This window comes from Vollenhovia emeryi, unplaced genomic scaffold, assembly GCF_000949405.1.
Source record: "Vollenhovia emeryi isolate VEMERY1.0 unplaced genomic scaffold, V.emery_V1.0 DF939120.1, whole genome shotgun sequence".
In the NCBI taxonomy this organism is placed as follows: domain Eukaryota; kingdom Metazoa; phylum Arthropoda; class Insecta; order Hymenoptera; family Formicidae; genus Vollenhovia; species Vollenhovia emeryi.
This window is the reverse complement of record NW_011967246.1, coordinates 2,496,699-2,517,710: the sequence shown is the minus strand read 5'-3', so window position 1 is coordinate 2,517,710 and position 21,012 is coordinate 2,496,699. Positions and strand designations below refer to the sequence as shown.

Genomic DNA, 21,012 nt, shown 5'->3' with positions numbered 1-21,012 from the left:
TTATTAAAAGTCATTGTCTTAGGCCGGCCTACCGCCCAATTCGAGCGCGTGGCGAGATGTGCGCGTAGCAATATCGATCGCCGGGCGGTCACATCTTGCCACGCACTCGAATTGGGCGGTAGGCCGGCCTAAGACAACGATTTTTAATAATTAATTACTCGTTAACTATTACGAAAATTGCAAAATGGTACAGGACTTTTCCGTTCATCTCGATCCGTTCTACCTTCTCAAAAATTTTGTCGGATATGGAAAGACTCACCCTGTATAATAATTTTTTGGTCTTTGTTTCCTCGCGTAACGTCGCCAAAGTGGCCGGTGAAATATCCGTCGCGTATTGATTTACTGTGCAATGGTTTTTCCCCCGTCTCGAGTGGTAAAAAAATAGTTGAGGAAGTGATTCCCGGTTAACAGACACGGCAGGCGGGTCCACTTTTATTACGCGAAAGCATTGGATTAAGAATAACGGTGGGAAAAAGAGTCGCTCTCATTTCATTTGCTTCCCCGCTGGGGAATTGATAAAATATTCCCCATCTCGAATAATGGATTATCTGAATGACTGATATCTTTAGACATCGAAAATCGATAGTGCTAACTAATGGCGTTTTCATAATTGAAACTGTACTCCGACTGTTACGTGACCGACGCGGACTCGAATTTCAAAGTAATATCATAGAAAGCACTTAGCCCGCTCGGACTTGCCTTCCCGGCAATATGGGTCATGAATATTCACTCGGATAGTCATTGTTATTGTACTTGATTCCACTTACAATTGGCCCGTTGCTCATGTCCCGCGTACGCAACGCGCGCATGTCCGACAATTGTATATCGCGCGTGCCTTTTGTCGCCGACTACAATGGGACGTTACAAGCAACGCGGACAAAATGTCCGCGTTGCCTATAAAGTCCGAGGAGTGTAACGCGCAGCCACGTTAACGAAGCTAAAGTAATATCGATGCGCCTTAATTAGCCGCATCTCTCGAGCGCTCAAACGCATACACACGCCAATTATGCCTGTAATGATCCCATAGAAAGCTAATGTGGCGCAAACGAAGTTAATTTCAGGCATGCATCTGCCAGATATCGGTTGACTTTGACGTAAATATCCTTCGTCCTGTGAAAGAGAGTTTTTTGAAATGTCACGTATGTACGTGTCGCGTTTGCCGAAAAATTAAATTAATTAGCACAAATTTGAAGTTGACGTTGCTGTGCCAGTTTATTAGGTTTATTTAGTGTATTTCGAAAAAACGCCGCACTTCTACATGCTGTGTAGAGCAAAAGCGAAAGTGGAGAGCCAGAGGAAGAAAGAACTAAAGAGTTACGGAGCTTATAGAACGAAAATCTCCTTATAAAATGCAAAGCTGTAACACAGAACTTTAATATAGAGGAATATATATTCTAATAAAGTTAAACGCACCCATTTTTTCCTGCTTTTTGACCGAAGAATCTGAAAGGACTCGCCGTTTGGCCAAACTGAAGTCGTGAGAATGAATATTTATTGCACTAAAGATGTCTCAATTGACAGTCGAAACCACGACTAATTATTATCAATTGTTTTTGACTCACGTAACAATAACCGCGTTATACGCTTATTGGTTGTTTGTTAATTTTTATTTTTGTAATATGTGTATGTAAAGTAATTAAACTACGCGGAGAGAATTTTCTCTTCAAATTTATTCGGAAAATCATGTAATCGTGGCCCAACGCGGTATTTCGGAGAATTTTAGGAGAATTTTTTTAAATTTTACCACGCATTTTACTAGTAAAATTTTACTGGCAAAATTTCCAAAACTCTCATAAGGTTCTTCCAAATGTCACGTTGCCCCACGATTGCATGATTTTCAGGGCTTAAGGGAAAATTCTCTCCTTGTAATAGTATATTAATAGTGGTAGCGGTAGTAGTAGAGGCGTAGCGGACCAGGCTAGTCCCTATTGTCACCTAAAAGTTCCCCTGTGACTCGTGTTGAAGAGGCGCCTACTCTTTCCTCCCATGCTAGCGGAGAGATCGCAGAGATGTTCAAGACAAGATGTTCTCAGCGGCCTCAAATTGCCCAAATCCCGCTGAGAGATGGCGACCGAAAGGGGGGGAGGGACTGTCGAAACAAAAACCGACAATTTTCTAGAGAATTTGAATTTTGAACCCGCGGAGTTTAGCTCATTAGAACAGTGCATATCTCGCTGCGTCACTACCCATGTATTATAACAGTTACGTAACATCAACATTATTACCCATTCAACAATGCAACTGTTGTGTACAGCATGTGCGTTATATTACATTACACATCATACTCTGTAAGCACCAACTGTTAATTGGTGTCTATAACTGGATGCGAAATACAATACGTTAGCTCAAAGGTTTTGAAGATCCCTCTTAATCGTTGATTTTCTCCAAGGTATTAAATAAACCGATAGAACATAATCAGTGATTCCTGATTGCACGCTTGTACTGCGAGTCCGCGAGTCGGTACTGCAAATATTCGATCTATGCGAATTATCGTACGTAATCCGGTCGCCCGGAGAAGCCCGTCGTCATTATCGTATTTTAATGCACCGCGAGTATAATTAACGGGTTCTATTCTACCTCGTCACCTCAGATTTTAATTAATTAATGTATCGGTGTATAGTGCGTTATAAGCCGCGTCGAGAATCGACGTAAGCCACGGACGAAAATTAACTGATGAACTCTGCGCCGCGCCGCGGTAACGGGATAACAGGCGCGCTGCTTTAATTTTAATATACTTGGATATCAGAATCCATCTTCTAATTCATTCCGTGTGAAACATCAATTTGCTGCGAGCTGTTTCATGCTATTCCGAACGCAAGGGAAAAGAGCCTTTAAAACAAAAACAACGCGCTAGAGAGGGAAGGAAGGATAAATCTTTTTTTTTTAAACAAAATGCGCCATTTAGAGTAATTAAATGTACAGCCGTCTTATTATAGCAAAACTTGCCATTTTGCCGCTTGGCAAACTCGTATATCATAACGCACGAAGGAGGCGGCAACTGCACTCTCGCGTAATCACAGTTTTTCAGTTCAGTTAATTTGTTTATAATGCGGCGCATTAATTCTTTCTTTCTTACGAATTCTCTCTTTCGCCCTTTCGACGGAGTAAAACTTGAAATAAAATATTGCGCTGTCGAAACAACGTATTATAGGCGTGACCGAACTGGATGCACTCGTATCCTGTCTCGCAGTTAAAAGGATGATGGGAGATATCTAATGATTCATTCTTTAAAGCGCTCGCGGCACAACGCGACGACGGAAAGACATTCGGAAGCGCGCCCGCCGCCGAACGCGCCTCTTGAATAGAGAAAAAGGGGAATTTTCTTTGAAAATGTAAAGCGAGATCTCCTGTGAGAAGACCCTCTCACCCCTGCTCGTCTGCCTCGTGGAATGTCGAGCACAAGCGGGCGAAAACTTTGCCTCGACGCGGAGAATCCTACGCCGCTGAGGCGCAGCGTGCGGCGCGTTCTGTCCCCTCAAATAGTAAACGCGAACCTTCGCGCCGGGCACATTTTTTTCGCAACTAATCTCTCGCGTTAAAAAAAAAGAGAGAGAGAGAGAGAGAGAGAGAGAGAGAGAGAGAGAGAGAGAAGCAAGTATAATATACGCGAGAGTTTCGTCATTCGTGTGCGTTAATATCCGGCCGTGCGAAATAATCCGTCGGTTCCGCGGAATTTGCATGATCAGCGGGCACGCATTTGAAAACTGCCGGGCAGAACGACACGAGATACCGGGCTGTTTGCGTTCGCGCGTGCAATTCTGATTTACAATCGCCATGCGGCTAAATGAAATCGTGATAAGGGCTTGCATAGTTAATGCCTTTTCGTAAAAGCTATCGTGCGAATAAAATCCCTCCCCCCCCCCCCCCCCCGGATAAAGCGGGGAGGCAACACCGCCGTGGAGAATAGAGGCGGAGCTTCTAGGCTTTTTGCATTATGCGGATATTTACGCGGCGGTTTAATGAAATCCGCGAGAGGAGGGCGGATTTCCGGATTTGTACGGCGCACATAAATAACGAGAGCCGGCATGTATAAATTGAATCCGGCCGGAGCCGAAGGCACGCGTCGGGAGATTCCCCGGTTTGCCTCTCGACGCTTTGAAATCCCGTCGATTTGCCTGAGCACGGTTCAATTTTTCATACGCGCAAATCGAACGGCGCGAAGGGACGCGCGCGTTTTGTTGCTCGCCGCCCCGTCGTCGTCGTCGTCGTCGTCGTCGTCGTGCATCGGAGATAACTAAATTTTTTATCGTTCCTCTGTTGCAGCACTGTTTCGCGATATCATACAGGAGGGAGAACCAACGGCAATACGAGCTAAAAGCGGCCACGGAGACGGACTGCAAAGCGTGGATCGATGCGATACGAGAAGCTAGGTAAACGACGGGCTCGCGCCCGAATCGAAGATCTCGGGACCGATTAAAACGACGCGTCGCGTCGCGTCACCTTGACGCACGGAGATTTTTCGCCTCCCGTGTTCCCTGCATTTTTTCCAGCGCAATCTCACTCCCTTGGAGTGAGATTTCGCTCGAAGGAATTAATGAAAATACCGCCGGCTCGAATGGAGCGAAAGAACACTTTTTGATTGATTCCTCAGCTCCGAAAAGGGCGCTATTCTTTACTAATCGATTATTGACTCTTTCGCGACAGCAGAATAAGCGAAACCGTCACATGAGTTGTAAATTTTCAGGCTGCGAATGTTAGAATGCGGCCTCTACCTGCGACGATCTGGATCACAGTGAACAAACAATGGCGAAGCTCTCGTCTATGAATTTTACACTACTGTAACGACCATCGACTAGTAAAACATAGCGCTCTTTTCAAAGTTGAAGAATCAGTCCAGGTAAAGAATGAAAAAAAAGGGAAATTTTACTCCATTCGGATTGGCAGTATTTTCATTATTTCTTTAAGTGAAATCTCATCCCGAAGAATTTAGAGAGTGGGGTGCCTTATATGCCAGGTTGCCGTGATCTTACGAGTTTATCTAGCGGCGGAGTACAGTACTTTAATTAGTTTGGAGTGCTAACGACTTCGCTTTAAAAGTAAGAGCGGAATTGTTCACTTTTTGTCTTAAGCCCGTGCCAGACTACGGATTGAGATTGCGATTAGATTGAAATATCACCAATTAGAGTAAACGTCGGCTGAACCTGAGATTATACAGAGTAAACTTTACTCCGATTGGTCAAATTTCAATCTAATCTCAATCTCAATCCGTGGTCTGATGCGTGCCTTAGATTATTTATAGCGAATGAATCGAGTAAATATTCACTCCACGAGAGTCAACTGGTCGGTAACGCCATAATTCGAGTGGAAGTTACACTCCAAAAATTTTAGAAAGTAAATCCCGATAATCAGGCGTAGCAGGCTGCGTGTCGATGTTTCTAAGCTCTAAATTAAACTTCGGTTATTTAGTTATCTCGCTGATATATTAATTTCATCCGCGGAAATCGACAAAGAGCCTCCACCATTGTCGACGTCCGCCGGAGCTATCGAACGTATTGAATCGATTTCGACATCCCCGAGCTTCCCCGTTCCCCTTCTTGAGAAAATTAAATGTGACATTGTCAATAAACTCTTCCGCGACTTCGTTGAACGTTTTTTAGATTCCGACCAATTACGCGCGTAGGACGGGGATATTTTCGATACTCGCCACCGATATTCGAGCCGGCACAGCTGCGGGTGAAAATATAAAATTCATCCCCGATGATAACACGCGCGATATAAAAGCATCGCTCGTTTGGATTACAAAGAATTTGTATAATTTTTCGATGTATCGCTCCGCTGCGGGGGAAACGAACTTGTCCATTAATACGGTCTCATTGGGCCACGGACGAGCTCACTTTCTTTATATTCCGCGTGTTTAAACGAGTCTTCCACTTTTAATAAACGGCAGCGAAATAATCTCGAGTCTCGCCGATCGGAGGCTTCACGCGCATTCACTTTGCGGAACGAATGGAGAAACGCCCGAGCTAACGGAATAATCCCGCAACGTGGACAACGTGGCTCGCGGCGCGATAATTAACTTCGTTCTCCAACGTCGTTCTATTTTATCCACACTTTGCTGCGGGAACTCTTGGTCTATTATTCAAGAGACTACCTTAATCTCGTTGATGCGCTGATAAATACGTTTACGGGCACCGCATTAACATCGAGCCGTCTCAGCTACCACCTCTCTATTAATCCCGGTGCCGTAATTTGTGCACATTAACGCCGAAGTAATCTTCATCATGCTATCAAACGCGTCTTACGGGCCAGAGGGAGAACTGGCCGTAACAGCTGGTTATTGCGGAAACCCCGGGGTGAACAGGGTTACGCGAGGATACGATGCCAATATTGCAAATGCACCCGCAGAAAAGATTTCCGCGTGCAATGCTATTACGCTTGGATCTATTTTAAAATAGGATCGATGTAGCGACACCGTCTATTTCCGAGAAAGGTATATTCTTAAATGTAAAATAAAATGCTGGTGCGCTATAACGCGTCGAAAGAAGATTTGTTCTAAATTGGACGAATATGTAAGCTTAGACTCGTATTTTTTATAATATAGTCAGTCAAGCTTTTCGAGAGAAGAGCAGGGGATATTGATTTAATCTTAATAGTGTTTCAGTTTGTTACTGCATGAGGTTGTAATGAGTTTAAGTATGTTTAACATTTCTTTTTGTCTTGTTATCGGAAATTCTTTTTGAATGGGTGCGGCTCACTTGGTGCACTCAGTTCGAAACGATTCCCACAGCAACACAAACGATTATATAAAAGGCTATATACCATGTATCTTACTCTTTGTTCACGAGACAAAGGGTTCCATGCAAAATTTTCTTCGCTAACAATTTCGCAACCAGTTCAACTCCGCTTATGGATGCGCCTGGTTGTAAACAGGTCGCCGACAACTTTTCTGTCGCAGGTGCCTCTCCTAAAGAACGTGATCGTTTCACTGATGCTCGCAGATGCGTCAAACGTCGTTCTAAATGTTTCGCGTCGTGCCACACACGTGACGCTATTACGCGAGAAAAAAATAGCAGTCACAGATCCGTGCTTTTGCCTGGCGTTTCTAAAAATTGCTAGAAATGAATAAAACGTCAGATTTGTACGTCGCCTCTGCATCTTTTTTCAAATATCTCTCATTGGCCCAGTTACTAAGAGATTATTTAATTAAACGGGAACTGTTTTTAATTCGCTCAAATATTGCTTTGTGTTAAACTTTAAAGGAACGATTACAGATGACTGTGAATTTACTCTTGAGACGCGCGTTTAATCCAAGACTCAATGAGAATTGAAATTATATTTGCTTCCGTTGACATTTATTAGAAGAGACACGACGGATAATATATTTATCCGGCGGCGCATATATAACTCAAAAATGTTTCGTCCCCTTTAAATATTTCACCGTGCGAGAGGCTACATCCCCTTTCGCGTAGTCGTTTCACCGGCCGACTTATGTACGCTCGCATCCCTGCGGAACGGCTGCCTTCTCAGATTACTGATACCCTGCACCGTAATATGCATAGATAATGATATCCGTGTTACTTTAGCAATTCTGCCGTGCCGTGCTCGAAAATACAGGGCTGATACTTCTTCGAGTATCTCGTGTCACGCATAGAATTCGATCGATACGGCGATAAGTTTTTCATGCAACGTGGACCACACGCCGCGAGTGCAGTTGTTTTGCGTAGGGCAGAGCCTGTGGAAACACCGCGGGCTGTGGACGAAATCGCGCCATGTACTTACACGGCTTATGGATATGCATGTAAAGCAAACCAATTAAAATTTAAGTCAGGAATGAAATCTTTTACGAGAGAGAGAGAGAGAGAGAGAGAGAGAGAGAGAGAGAGAGAGAGAGAGAATTAACGAACAAGTAAGTCATCGTTATTATAATAAAATAACTTTGGGGTAAATATGATATCGCCAGCAATTCGAAACAATGATGAGTATTTTTCATAAACGACCTAAACTCAGTTCAATCTGTTACCTCGTCCAACACACATCTCATGAACACTTTTACCTGTGTTTCAACAGTTAACAATGCAACTTCAATTAACTTTGCACTCTCCAACTAAAGAGTGCAATCAAAATTTCTCCCTCTTATTCTTTTGACTAATACTCTACTAACATAGAGATATCGGCCAAACGAACGATACGAGATCAGGGATAATTAAGTAACAGATCACTTGAAAAGGGTCCAAATCCAGGACCGAAACGTCGTTTTTATAATAAATAAAGGCATTGGCCAGTGTAGGTCGTTTATGAAAAATACTCATCATTATAATAAAATAGTCCTCTCCCGCGACTTCAACCAAAATTTCTTAAAATTGTAATAGAGCAGTCAAAATCGTATTTAGAGGCCGCCTAAAAAAAATTCTACGGGAAAAGATTACGGGGAAAAATGTTCATTTCTCGTTAGAGAATGTTACAGTAATTTATATAATAATTTCGCGGCGATATTTAGCGTGAAAAAGATATGCACGTGGCGTATCGTCTTTCGTGACATGTTCCTCTCCGGGGAAAGATACTTTTACGCCTTGCTTCGTATTTCATATCATTCGCATTACTTTACGGACCCGGCTAAGTTCGGGAGCTCTCACCCTCTTTTTCGCGTAGATTATGCCGATAAGATGTAAATGTCAAATGTCGTTAGTCGTGCGGAGCAACGAGAGAGATCCTAAGAAAACTCACCGATCATTAGGAAGTTCAGTGGTCTCATTTCTAATCGAAGTGGTCTCTTCTGGGATGAGTTTAAATAGATTAGAACGTTAACAATTATTTTTTATCTATATAAAATAATTATTTTATACAATTAAAAAAGAATTTACAAGGATTTACGTAATTTCTTCTTTGAAAGAAAAACAGTTATGATTCAATCCAGGATGAAAATTGTATAACCTTGTGTAGAAATGGACACTCGCTGCTACGTGCGAATTTTGCATGTTTCGCTGGTTTTCAGGTGATTAAAAATTATTCTGAAAGTTTGCAAAACATCCCTCGCTTGCCTCGCTTGACTGCAGACGGACAAACCGTAATTTCATTTTCGCGCAAATTTCTCGGAACGCACATACGCTCCGTGCGTTTTTCCGGGCCGCATATAGGAGCGTTTTATTTTCCTTTGTATCACGGTTCTCCGCTTAAACAACACTTTTAAGTGCGACACGTGAGAAACGGGCGCACGAGCCAAGTGTAACTCGGCATCCTTTTCCTTGGGTATTGATTCTAGCTTCAACAAATTGTCACTACAAAAGGAGGAGCTCGAGCAGAAGCACCTGCACCTGTTGCAAATCGTCGAGAGCGAGAAAACGGCCAAGTGGCAGTACACTCAGCAGTGCGAGGAATTGGCGTCGGAAATAAAAAAACTCCGAGCGGAGGTTAGTCATATCAGCCGTGTTATATATTTACCTCATATTTTTCACGGCAATTTCGTTCCGTGCCGCGTGTACTTTTATTTCAACCACCGCGATTACAGTTTTGTTACGCGGCGAGTAAAATCACTTTTGAAAAATTCCTGTATAGCGCCACCGAGAATTCTGCACACTTTATTTTTATTTTACAAATATCAATTCTTCCAAAATTACAATAGCGCATTTGAATAAAATTTTCCCGGCACTCTCTAGAAAAAATGTATGCGTGTAAGCGAAAGATTTTATTTTTCTATTATGCAGGGTATTAATGAACAAACTTCTAGGGCATGCAGGGGGTTCAAAGTAGACCAACTTTTAATAAGGAACTCATGTCCGGAAACGTACCGGAGTCCGGAAACGACTGCAGTCTGCAGCTCGTAAACTGTGCGTTTCCGGACATGAGTTCCTTAGTTAAAAGTTGGTCTGCTTTGAACCCCCTACGTGCCCTAGAAGTTTGTTACAGATATTCATTAACACACTGTATAAAGCTAAAATGCTTTTCAATCGGTAGAAATGACAAATATACCTGTTGACGATAAATATGGAACTTCCAGAGTACCTTCAGAATTAAAATTGAACTTTAACTCGCCGACCAGCCCTCAAGCCCCTCGTTAATTTTATTTTGAATTGTGATAATTAAATTGATAACATATCGAAGCTAATGAAATGATTACGTTAGAAGGATCAATTACATTTTATTCGAGTGCTCGTTCAATATTTAATTCAATCTCGTTTGAGCGGTTTACTTGAAAAATACGGGAAGATGTTTGATCGGGATTATTTCTTCTGCGAGATTACGGACTTCGCGGTTCTCTGGTTACAGCTATGCGCCCTGAAAAAGGAGCTGAGACCTTCCGTGGTGCCGATATACGCCGGCCGACCGGCGGTTCAAAGAACCATGTCCCAGGGTACCGGAAGTTTGTACAGCACATTCCACCCGTACGGTATCGGTTCCGCCGGTTGCTTCGCTCCCGGATTGCGTGACATCGCGGAGGGCTCCATTGAGATGCAAAAAGTTAAGAAGGTCCAGAGCTTCTTCAGGGGCTGGCTGTGCCGGCGGCGTTGGAAGCAGATTGTTGAGCAGTACATCAAGAGCCCGCATGCCGAGAGCATGCGCAAGCGGAACAGGTAATTGTTGCTGCCTCGTCGCATAACCGACGTGACGTCTAACTCATTCGCGCACTTCGCTTTTCCATTAACGATTGGTCTCACTCACGCGAGGTTCACGCGTGCGTTTCGCGCGATCGTACCGGCGATAATGACATCTGAGCGCGGTGCAATTGAACACAGCATGTGAAAGAGGCGGAAAGAAAGTGTTGAGTGGCGCAGCTCTTTTATGGAATAAAATTAGACGCTCTGTCTGCTGTACGTAATAAAGTCGCGTAATAACTTTAATAATATAATATTTTTATTCCGCGGCGGAATAAAAATAAATTTATTATCATTGTTCTGCCGCCATTGAGGGGAGGTTTTTTCTTTAATCAACTACGTTTTCTCGTATTTCATTCATTTACGATGTATAACAATGATATGTAAACTCAACGATTATTGGCTTCGTTTAATTCGCGCTATCGATGCTACTGAACGCGCGTCCTGCTGTTCCAGCCTGGTATTCCAAATGGTGGAGGTCGAGGAGGAGTACACGGAGCAGATGGAGATTTTAGTAAGCTGTTTTCTGAGGCCTTTCAAGATGGCTGCCAGTTCAAAGAAACCCCCATGTTGTCACGAGGACGTGAATAGCATATTTTTGAATAGCGAGACCGTGCTGTTTCTCCATCAAATCTTCCTGAAGGGTCTCACTTCGCGTATGGAGAGCTGGCCCACTTTAGTTTTAGGTACGAGCCGCTTAAAATTACTTAGTTAAAATTAATTATTAATTTGTTAGGTTTCTAAAGGTTAAATTAATCTTGGTTAAATTAATCATCAATTTAATTACACGGGGAGAATTTTCTCTTAAAATTTACAGAGAGACAACATGGTATTTCGAAGGATTTTATGAGAATTTTTTGAAATTTTACCATACATTTTACACCCAGAAAAAAGATTTAGTTAGGTTAAACAAATGAGATACGTTGAAATCTTATTTCCTTGGGTCTACTAAATTTTTATTTACTTCCACTAAAACATTTATTAGATTTGAAGAAATAGACATGAATCCTCTTAGAAACTCCACAAGATTTTGGTTACGGTAAAGAAATCATTTCTTTGAAATTAAAGATAAGTCTAGTGAGGTCAAAATTCAAACAAATTTGTTCGATTTCAAACAATCTTTTTTTACGGTGTACTAGTAACTATTATAGTAACTACTGTAGTAACTACTACAGTATATTACAGTAACTATTGTAGTAAAATGTATGGTAAAAGTTCAAAAACTCACATAAAGTTTTTCAAACTGCCGTGTTGTTCCACGTAAGTTTCAGAGGGTAAGTTTTGAGAGAAAATTCTCTCCGTGTAGATTTGCTATTTCGACTTCGGGCTGCGTAAGGCTGAAAGTTATCTGCGCGCAGTTTGCCGCGTTGATAAAAGGCATGTACGCAAAAATGTTATTAGACAATAACAGCCAGACTGCAGCGTTGTCATTACTTGAATTGTTCGCATAAAGACGGTCAAGTTCACTTATTTATTGAAGCGATACCGATCGATGCCGACGACGAGTCCGTAACATCGAAAGAAAACACAAGAAGTTTCGCGATTCCAAGTGTCGTACAATTTCTCTTTCCCCCGTAACGATATTGATTCGCGCGAATACATATTTTATAAGACAATAACGCGAATGGATTGTATACCGATCACGGCGTGTCGTCAATGCAGGTGATTTGTTCGACATGCTGCTACCGATGTTATCCATATATCAAGAGTACGTGCGAAACCACCACTATAGCCTTCAAGTGTTGACTGAGTGCAAGCAATCGCCACCGTTCGTGGCGTTGCTCAATAGGTTGGAGAACAAGACTGCCTGCCACGGACGATCCCTCGAGACCTTTCTAACATATCCTATGCATCAGGTAAGATTGCCGCGCGCGGAGCCGACGCGATTCTCGCGCGTGAAACGCGTAAAATCGACCCGAGTCTTTCCGAATATTCCGTACGGTTATCTCTTTGTATTATTATCGTTGCGAGAGGAGAAATATCGCCGGCGAATGCCCCGGCGCGATATTAATTTCCCCGTGCCGTTCCTCTCGCGAGAAGGAAGATAGAAAAATGGTAGGATTATCTCGGCGATACGAATACCTCTTTGGGAAATGATCGATTGTATGAAATAGTTTGGAGGCTTCCATGAATATTGCATGAGATCTAACGATCTTGTAAAATGAGTGGTGCCGACGCGCAGAATGTACATTCCATCGCGTCCTCTCGCAGAACGCGGGATATTCTTTCTGAATTTATTGGACATAATTTATATTCCGCTTTAAATACAGCGAGGTCTCTTCACTCCGTGCTGCGATCCGCTTAGACTGCTAATTAATTTCTAATTTATCTTTCCGCCCCCACCGATACCTCCGGAAAAATTAAACGCTCGAATCTGTTTGACGAGTTTTGCATCACGATCGCCCTCCTAATTTCTTCTTCTCTCTTTTCTCTGATTTTAGTGGAACTTGAGCAGAAGTTCCTTAATCCAGCTACTTACTTTATTCGTTTAGATTCCAAGATATATAATTACTTTGCACGAGTTATTGGCGCATACGCCGTATGATCACGTGGAACGTAAGAGCCTCCAGAATGCCAGGCAAGCGCTGGAGGACCTCTCGAGGCAAATGCACGACGAGGTATTTGTTCGATTAACCCTAGGTAAACGTTATTTTTAATTTGCCTCTAAATACTAATATGTCTCTACCACTTTTCAGGTCAGCGAGACGGAAAATCTGAGAAAGAATCTAGCAGTGGAGCGAATGATTGTCGAAGGATGCGATATTTTACTGGACGTTAATCAGGTCTTCGTTAGACAGGGTGAGTACAACGACACTCTCCCCCCCTCCTCTTTAAAATCTTTTACTTATTTTCAATATTCTTTGAACTATTTTTTTGAGAGAGACTTATTTCAAGTATAAAAATATTGAAATATCGCAGTGCAATTGTGCAGTGAAAATAATTTCGTGGTCTAACGATGGCACGTATTGTTTTCTGTTTTAATTATCTTTAAATGAAATCTAACAAACTACGCGCAGCCCAATGCAAAAACTACTTTCGCCCACACACCAGCGCGCGCGCACACACAAAGATTATTTTTGCATATAGAAAGAAAATCGAAGATCCAAGCCACGTAATGTACTTTACCGAAGTCGATAAGACCGAGACTGCCAGATAACTTGTGTATCTTTTACAATTTATCCCTGGCTGGGAAACTCATTCCTAGACTTGATCACTGTCGGTAAAGCTCGACGGGTTTCCCCGTCGCTGGAGAAAGCGGACGCGGGGGTTCAAAGGGCGCAAACGCACAGTTACACGTTCAGAATCGATGACGCAACTTGGTCGCGTCGATATATTTTCACACTCGGTCTCATCTCGATCCTGCGCAATGTGTCCTGCCAGGGCCGACGTACTGTTCTACTACTGGCGGATCTTCCGCAGACGAAAAATTCTTACGCCCCTACGTGGCTCTATAACATCAGGACATAATGGCATGCAAGCAGAATGTTACACGCGGTTGCTGAAATTGTAATTTCGTCGGTCGTTTCAAATTCGACGCGTGTAAAGTAGCTCTTCTAGCCGCGATTTTAAATATCAAAGAACGTTCAAGATTTAATGTAGACGCAATTCAACTTTTAAATAGTCTCTCTCTCTCACACGAAGAATATTAAATAATAATCTGAATATTAAGAAATAAGAAGCTTAAAATTAAATTTATATCTGCAAGAGGTTGCATCCACGTTAAAAAATTAATATTATCATTTACAAAATGGAGAATATGAAATGAAAAGTATGACCGAAACATCGCGCGTGTTGCAAAAAAGAAAATACTGCACACTTTCGCCAATTGCAGAGGATGAAGAGAGCGTTTCGGGGGCAAGTAGTAAGAGTCTCGGTATGCCGCATTTATAAACACGATCCTGGCAACCCTCGTGCTTGACGCCACATCACATGGTTATCACGTAAACGTCTCTCGGTCGCTAACGGCGGACCACCGGACCGTCCCGCGAACGTCATCCCTCGTTCGCCAGCGTCGAAAGATCAGCCGACGCTCCGTTCGAGGGCGACGAGGGCCGGAATTTTTTCGGGAGCCCTCTCGGTGCGGGGAATTATTACTCGGCGACGTTACGAGCCTCGAAGGTCGATGAACGAACGAACGGAAATACGCCAGTCCGCAGTATTTTGCCATTTTGCCAGTCCATCGAACCGGCGTGTAGCGCGCAATAAAGACCACGAGGGTTTCGCGAGTTTATTAATGTAGTGTCGATAGCAAGAAAAGTGGGACCAAGCGACGTAGGGTATAGGCGCGATGCTGGTAGCAGGGACCAAGGATAACCGGGAATCTAAGAGCTGTAGCTTTTTGTCTGGATATACGTAGACAAGGTACACGCTACTCCTTCAGTGAAGTCGCAAGAAAGTTGGGGGCTCGATAAAATGAACGATAAATCCTGCGCGAGAAACAGTAGATATGTCCGATTGATGTCGGACAATGAAATTGCTTTCTCGCTGATCCCTAAGTTTCGATTGCACTCGACTTTTATCCGTGGAAACGCAATTTCTCTTTCTAAGAAAGAAGGAAAGAAACGCGAAGGATACTTAATTCAAGTTGATTCGGGCTGGCCGTTAAGGAAACTGTCACACTTCATTCCAACTTGTTTTCTTAAACCCTTCTTGTATTGAAATCCACCCGCTCTCGTCTGGCTTCCCCCGAGCTTTCTCGCTCGCAGAGAGATCAATCCGATGAACGGTGCCGGCATAATCCCGGCGAGTTCAGATTTCGATTTGCAGTTTCGAAAAGGTATGTTAAAGAACAAACGGACGGAATTATTGACAATATTCACTACTCGAAAATTGAACTCCGCGAAACGGCTCTGATACCCGTATGACGTCAGCGGCGCAGACACGATATTGCGTATTTCACATTCAGCGTGGCAACACGTCGTGCTATTTTTAAATGCGCAGCTTCCCTTAATTGCATCGATTATTTTAAGAAAGCTCGTTGGTTTCGGCACCAACGTGCCAACGAACGAGTACTTGCCATACGTCCTTTCCTCCAACTGGGATCTCGTTCTCGGACGATGTCAATAATAATCGTAACGGCAACAATAAAATTGCGTAAGTCTGATTTAATGTCGCACCTACTTTCAGGTACGCTCATACAACTTGTGGACAAACCGCGCGGCGCGCGAAGCAGATTGAGCGCAACGTTCGGTGGCAAAGCGAGCGACAGGGAAACTGTCAGACAGTGCTTCCTCTTCTCGAATCATCTGTTGCTCACGATTCGTCAGTCCGACGACGACGGCCGATTAAATCTGGTTCCGCAAATTGGCAAGATACCCCTTTCCGACGCGGTGCTGATTGAGGATCCGAGCGATCAGGGTGTCGTAGATGACGATGGTAATTGGGTTTACTCGTTGACAATAGCTTGGTCTTTTAGCTTCTTTCGAGATCTCTTTGAAATTCGGCGATTAAAGAAGTTTTCGATTAATTAAGAGTCCGCAGTAAGTTACCGGTGAATCGGGAATACGAAAAGGATCAGAAGACTGCAAAATGATCTCATATGCGACGCAAATCTTTTTTTTTTGGCTTCGTCTGATGTAGCTGTATGCATTTTAATGTGTGCTTTTTATTTGAAGATCGCGCGTGAGTTGTGTCAAAGAGATTTATTCGATGCTACAAAGTAGCGAATGTAAACTAATTTTAGGACTGTCAGTATGTTCGATGTCAAGTGGCATTAGCGAGAGCAGCGGAAGCGGCAGCGGCAGCGGGGCGTCCCAACTGCAGAATCGAGATTTCAAGATTGTACTCGATATAAAATCCGGTGGGCCACAGGTGACCGTCCATCTCGTGGCGCCTACCATGCAAGTAAGTGCTCGTTGAATTGCAAAATATTTAAAACAGATAATCTTGTAACGTGGGACAGATATTCGTGGCCGTTTCTTAGCGAATAAGAATTGTTTAAATAACAACGGCTCGTATGATAAAAAGAATCGAGCAATAGAAGGGGCTCAGAGCCAAGACAGGGTTGTGAAAAAATGTTTAATTAAATTAGACAATATACAGGGTGTTTCGGATAAGGTGTCCGTCCGCTCGTACAGTGGTAGAGGGGGTTAAACTGAAAGAAAAAGTTATGTACCATTTTGTAAAATTCCCAATAGTTATTGAGTAATTGTTTAAAACGTCTGAGCGAATAAGCGCAAGGAAAACGGCGGACCATCTTCAGTATATAAGAAAGATGTAAAATTAACGCAGAAAGAAATAGCGGTATACAAATAATGCAAGAAATTACGCAGTCAGTGAGATAAAATATACAATATAAAGAATTTTTTATTTATAAATAAGAAACGAGAGGATGAATACTGCCCGTTTGAATGCACACTTTACAAATTTGAGGCGTACATTTTGAAGCTGTACTTTCCTATTTGATTATAAATAAAAACAATAAAATTACAAAGTTAGATCGTTTTCGCTGCCTATTGTCAAACACGCGTTGTGATGCGGCAAAATTTTTCAGGAGAAAGCGGCTTGGGTCAGCGACATCAGTCAATGTATGGACAATGTTCAATTTAACGACCTGCTCCACGGATCGCTGTCGGACACTAGCTCTGTCACGATGCCGCAGTCCATCCGGAACGACCCGAAGCTGTTTAAGGACGACGTAGACATCAGGTTCAGTCGTACTTTGAACTCCTGCAAAATACCGCAGATTCGCTCCGCGACGCCCGAGCGGCTGCTGCAGCGACTGACCGACCTCAGGTTCCTTAGTATCGATTTCCTCAACACGTTTCTGCTGACGTACCGTGTGTTCACCGACGGCGTCACGGTGCTGGAGGCCCTCAAGAAAGTTTTTTACGAAGCCGAGCCGCCGGACTCGCAAGTACCCACCGGATCCCTCGTGTAAATATGAGAAGTTGTAACAATTATTAGCTTAAAATTAATTTAGCTTCAAGAATTCAGTAGGAATGATTATATAATTATTGGGCTATAAAGAAGCTCGACAGTAGTGTACGTAATAAGACAGACTTTTGTCAATATTATCACATTAGTATTGCTGCTCTGTAGACATTTATTTTTACAAGTTACTGTAGTTAATCTTGACACGCCTGAATATTTTCTACATTTATATTCCAGATCCTTAGATGTATTAGGAGTAAATGCCAGCGAACTATATTCCGAGGACCGAAGGAAAAGTAGCTTTTCACCGAGACGAACTAGCGGTGCGAGCTCAGTATCAGGTACCGTGCATTAAAGCATCTTTTCGATCAGCATCTAACAGTATATTATTATCAAGGTGCAGTTGCGGTTTTTAATTATTAATAGCGCGTTGCTTCGCACGTAGGATATGGATCAGAAGTGAGCGACACTCGCGACGCGAAATCCCACGGGTCCTATGACGTTAATGCCAGCGGATACAATTCGAAATGGCGATCTGGTTACAAAAAGCGTGAGTATCTCCAGTACGAATCGAGGTTTACAACAGAGGAAAATCCCCCAGTATAAGATAGGCTTTTAATAAAAAATAGGATTATTTTTCCACCTTGCTTACGTGATGCTCGACGTTTCTCTTCCTCCTCGGTACACCTTACGCACTCACACCCTCGTAGTTAACACCATGGAGATGAGACTGAGATTGTGAGAGAAGGGAATACGTTGACGATCGCCTTGCGAAATTCTAAGTTTTCAACTTATAATTTTCATGGCCTATATTGTGGTTTTTTTATTACACTGAGGATGATCCGAATGGGATCGAGACATATGTAAATTTAGAATATTAAACGTCTTTGACATCGAATAAGATCGCGCTTGAATCTCCACGCACGGCTCGCATTGGCTTCATCTACCTCTTATTGTTTTATATAAAATAGCGAGTTTTCAACATTTTTTCTGCAACAATTACACGCATAATCTATCAATGAATTTCCCACTAAACAGATTTCATTCCAGTGTCCTCCTCTATATGATTTATAATTAAATTTAGAACTGAGGAGAAGAATTAAATGCTCAAGTCAATTGTGCCAAAATACTTGAAATAATGTAAAAACGCGATTTAAAATTTCTCGTGTTTAGTGGAGGAGGAACAACCGCTCGGGCTCATCTCCGAGGCCCCAGTCATAAAACGCAGTCCAACGTCCAGTCCGTCGTTACAATCTCCGGCCATGCCGCGGAAAATTAGTATTCGCGTGGATAACCAGGACATCGAGAACGACGGGTGTCATCTAACAATACCGAAAGTAATAGCCGTGTCGTCCAGTTCGGAAACACTTACAGGTACATTAATAGCAAGCTCGTAAAGTTACAGAATTTGAGAATTGTATGTGAAACTTTTTCTGTATTAAAACACTGGCCGGTTAATGTCGACTAAAAAGCTTGATTATTGTTATTTATTACTGGCAACTTGAAGAGATTTCTATCTTTACAAAATTTATGTTGAGTCTTTATTAAAGAATGCGGCCAATTTAGACTTAAAATGTGGAGACGTCTCGTTCCATATCTCTGGACTCCATATTTCAAGTCCAACACAGATTACGAATGCGTAAGAACTATGATGGTAATGGGATTTTCACTTCCCATATCTCTGGAACGAGATGTCCGTCTATTTTCGCACTTGCATACTTGTAATCTGCGCGACACAAACTCTATTTGAAACTAAAGTAAATTATTAATTTTTACCCGGCTGCCTGTGAACCCCTGGTTGCACGCTTTCAATTTAATGTTTTAAATTATATTCAGAGACAAAAAGGGAAGATATTTTTCGATATTTTTTTATACTGTGTTAACTTTTAAAGAAATATTAGAATGAGAAGTAATAGGTAAATTTGTTTGAAATTATACTACATGCATGTATGTACATACATTTCATCTCTTATTCTTATTTGATAAAGTTGTAACAGACTGCTGATGTGTGAAAAAAATTTGGGATGTAAGACGTTACAGCAATCAGCGCACCATCCTCGCCAAGCAACTTGAGCTCTGTGACGCTAGTCGGTTCGACGGAATCTGGATCCGGATCCGGATCTGGATCGGATCCAAGCCCTCAAGAGGGAGGTACTTACTCACGTCGTGTCTCGGAATTTGAAACACCTGTCACAACAGAAGAGTATACAAAAGGTAATGATTAGATATTAACCAATTACAATCCGATTATATGATTTCTTTCTTTAATTATCCTTAGAACATACACGTGAAAAAATCTTTGCCAACAACGCACGCAGGTCTCGCGGAATCAGGATGTTACCGTTTTTTGTTTCTTTTCAATGTAGATTAAAAGTTTTTAGATTATAACCGTTCTAACTTATTGTACATACATGAAACACAAATGTTTTCCGATTACGTTTTCCAATTAAATTGTGGATACATTTGATGAAATTTGATCGAAAAACGGATCATATTTATTATCGGATATATCCGTTTGTTGTTATGCAATTGGATTATCCGATTATATTTAATCAGACGTATTTTTCTCAGTGTTGTATCTGTAATTTCACATCAGAGCTTTATGAATTGATTAGTTATATGTATATATATATATATACGGCTTAAAGGAATATACATAATTAATACATTTAAAATTAATTATAGGAATACAGTTTACTTATGACGACATACCATCATTATCGCAATCGGTCGAGTCTGGCAAGTCGGACACGCCGAAAACGCCGGACACGCCGAAAACGCCGAAAACGCCAAAGACACCGGACACCCAGAGAACGCCGAGAACGCCGAAAACACCGAAAACGCCGGACACACCGAGAACGCCGAAGACACCGAAAACGCCGGACACACCGAGAACACCGGACACGCCAAGAACGCCGGAGACGCCGAGAACACCGAAAACGCCGAAAACACCTGTCTCTCCGTTAGTAAAGGAGGCCAAGGAGAGCAAAGAAGAACAGGCTTTGTCGCTATCGTCGAACGACGACGATAGTGTAAATTCTGTTAAACTAATCAGCCAATCGACGCAGCAGAGTCAACAGTATTCGGAGCATAGGGCATCGATTGCTTCCGCGCCAGCATCCACCGGACCAAGGAGCGGCTCATTCTCCGCCATATCTGTACGTATGAGCAACGATATGTGAGAATTTGTTTAAGAGCTTGTGTCAAAGTAATTGGAAAGGGGGTGGTTTTCTTTAGTCATAAAATTTGTTTCAAGTTCCAAGATGATAAATTTACTTAATCGAAATCGCTTGCGTGCGGTTCAATCGGATACTTTCTAATTTCATGATGGATTTGCAGAATTATCGGGTAAGCAGGCGGTCGACGCATGACGATATCTCGCAGCAGAGCAGCTATCAGCCTGACATTCAGGTTTCCAGTAAGGCCGGTGTGGTAATAACCAGCTCTCGGCAGAGTCATCGAAGGTTCGTTTTGATGGCCTTATTACGTGTTACCTGCATTTTAACGTGTCTCTGAAACTTTCGAAGGCATTCGTATCGATAAAAATTATCTCTATTTCGTTTTTTGCTGAATGTTGAGTGCCGTCAATGGCCTTCTAACGCATGAGAGC

The 21,012-nt window shown here is 42.5% G+C and overlaps 1 protein-coding gene across 4 annotated transcripts in view; it reads left to right on the top strand.

The window, feature by feature from the left end:
* The window catches only part of LOC105570555 (ras-specific guanine nucleotide-releasing factor 1-like), a 59,482-nt gene that overhangs the window by 32,062 nt on the left and 6,408 nt on the right, over window positions 1-21,012 (top strand). For 2 of the 4 annotated variants that reach the window (XM_012027843.1, XM_012027841.1), the window contains exons 5-20: window positions 4,264-4,370; window positions 9,200-9,347; window positions 10,204-10,508; window positions 10,986-11,215; window positions 12,192-12,385; window positions 13,022-13,147; window positions 13,226-13,328; window positions 15,657-15,905; window positions 16,213-16,373; window positions 17,023-17,405; window positions 17,640-17,743; window positions 17,848-17,952; window positions 18,576-18,776; window positions 19,434-19,616; window positions 20,088-20,560; window positions 20,742-20,866. In XM_012027843.1, coding sequence (XP_011883233.1) covers window positions 4,264-4,370; window positions 9,200-9,347; window positions 10,204-10,508; window positions 10,986-11,215; window positions 12,192-12,385; window positions 13,022-13,147; window positions 13,226-13,328; window positions 15,657-15,905; window positions 16,213-16,373; window positions 17,023-17,405; window positions 17,640-17,743; window positions 17,848-17,952; window positions 18,576-18,776; window positions 19,434-19,616; window positions 20,088-20,560; window positions 20,742-20,866 — 3,197 coding nt within the window. The remainder of the gene's footprint in view (window positions 1-4,263; window positions 4,371-9,199; window positions 9,348-10,203; window positions 10,509-10,985; window positions 11,216-12,191; window positions 12,386-13,021; window positions 13,148-13,225; window positions 13,329-15,656; window positions 15,906-16,212; window positions 16,374-17,022; window positions 17,406-17,639; window positions 17,744-17,847; window positions 17,953-18,575; window positions 18,777-19,433; window positions 19,617-20,087; window positions 20,561-20,741; window positions 20,867-21,012) is intronic. The other 2 variants (XM_012027842.1, XM_012027844.1) reach the window with 2 other exon arrangements.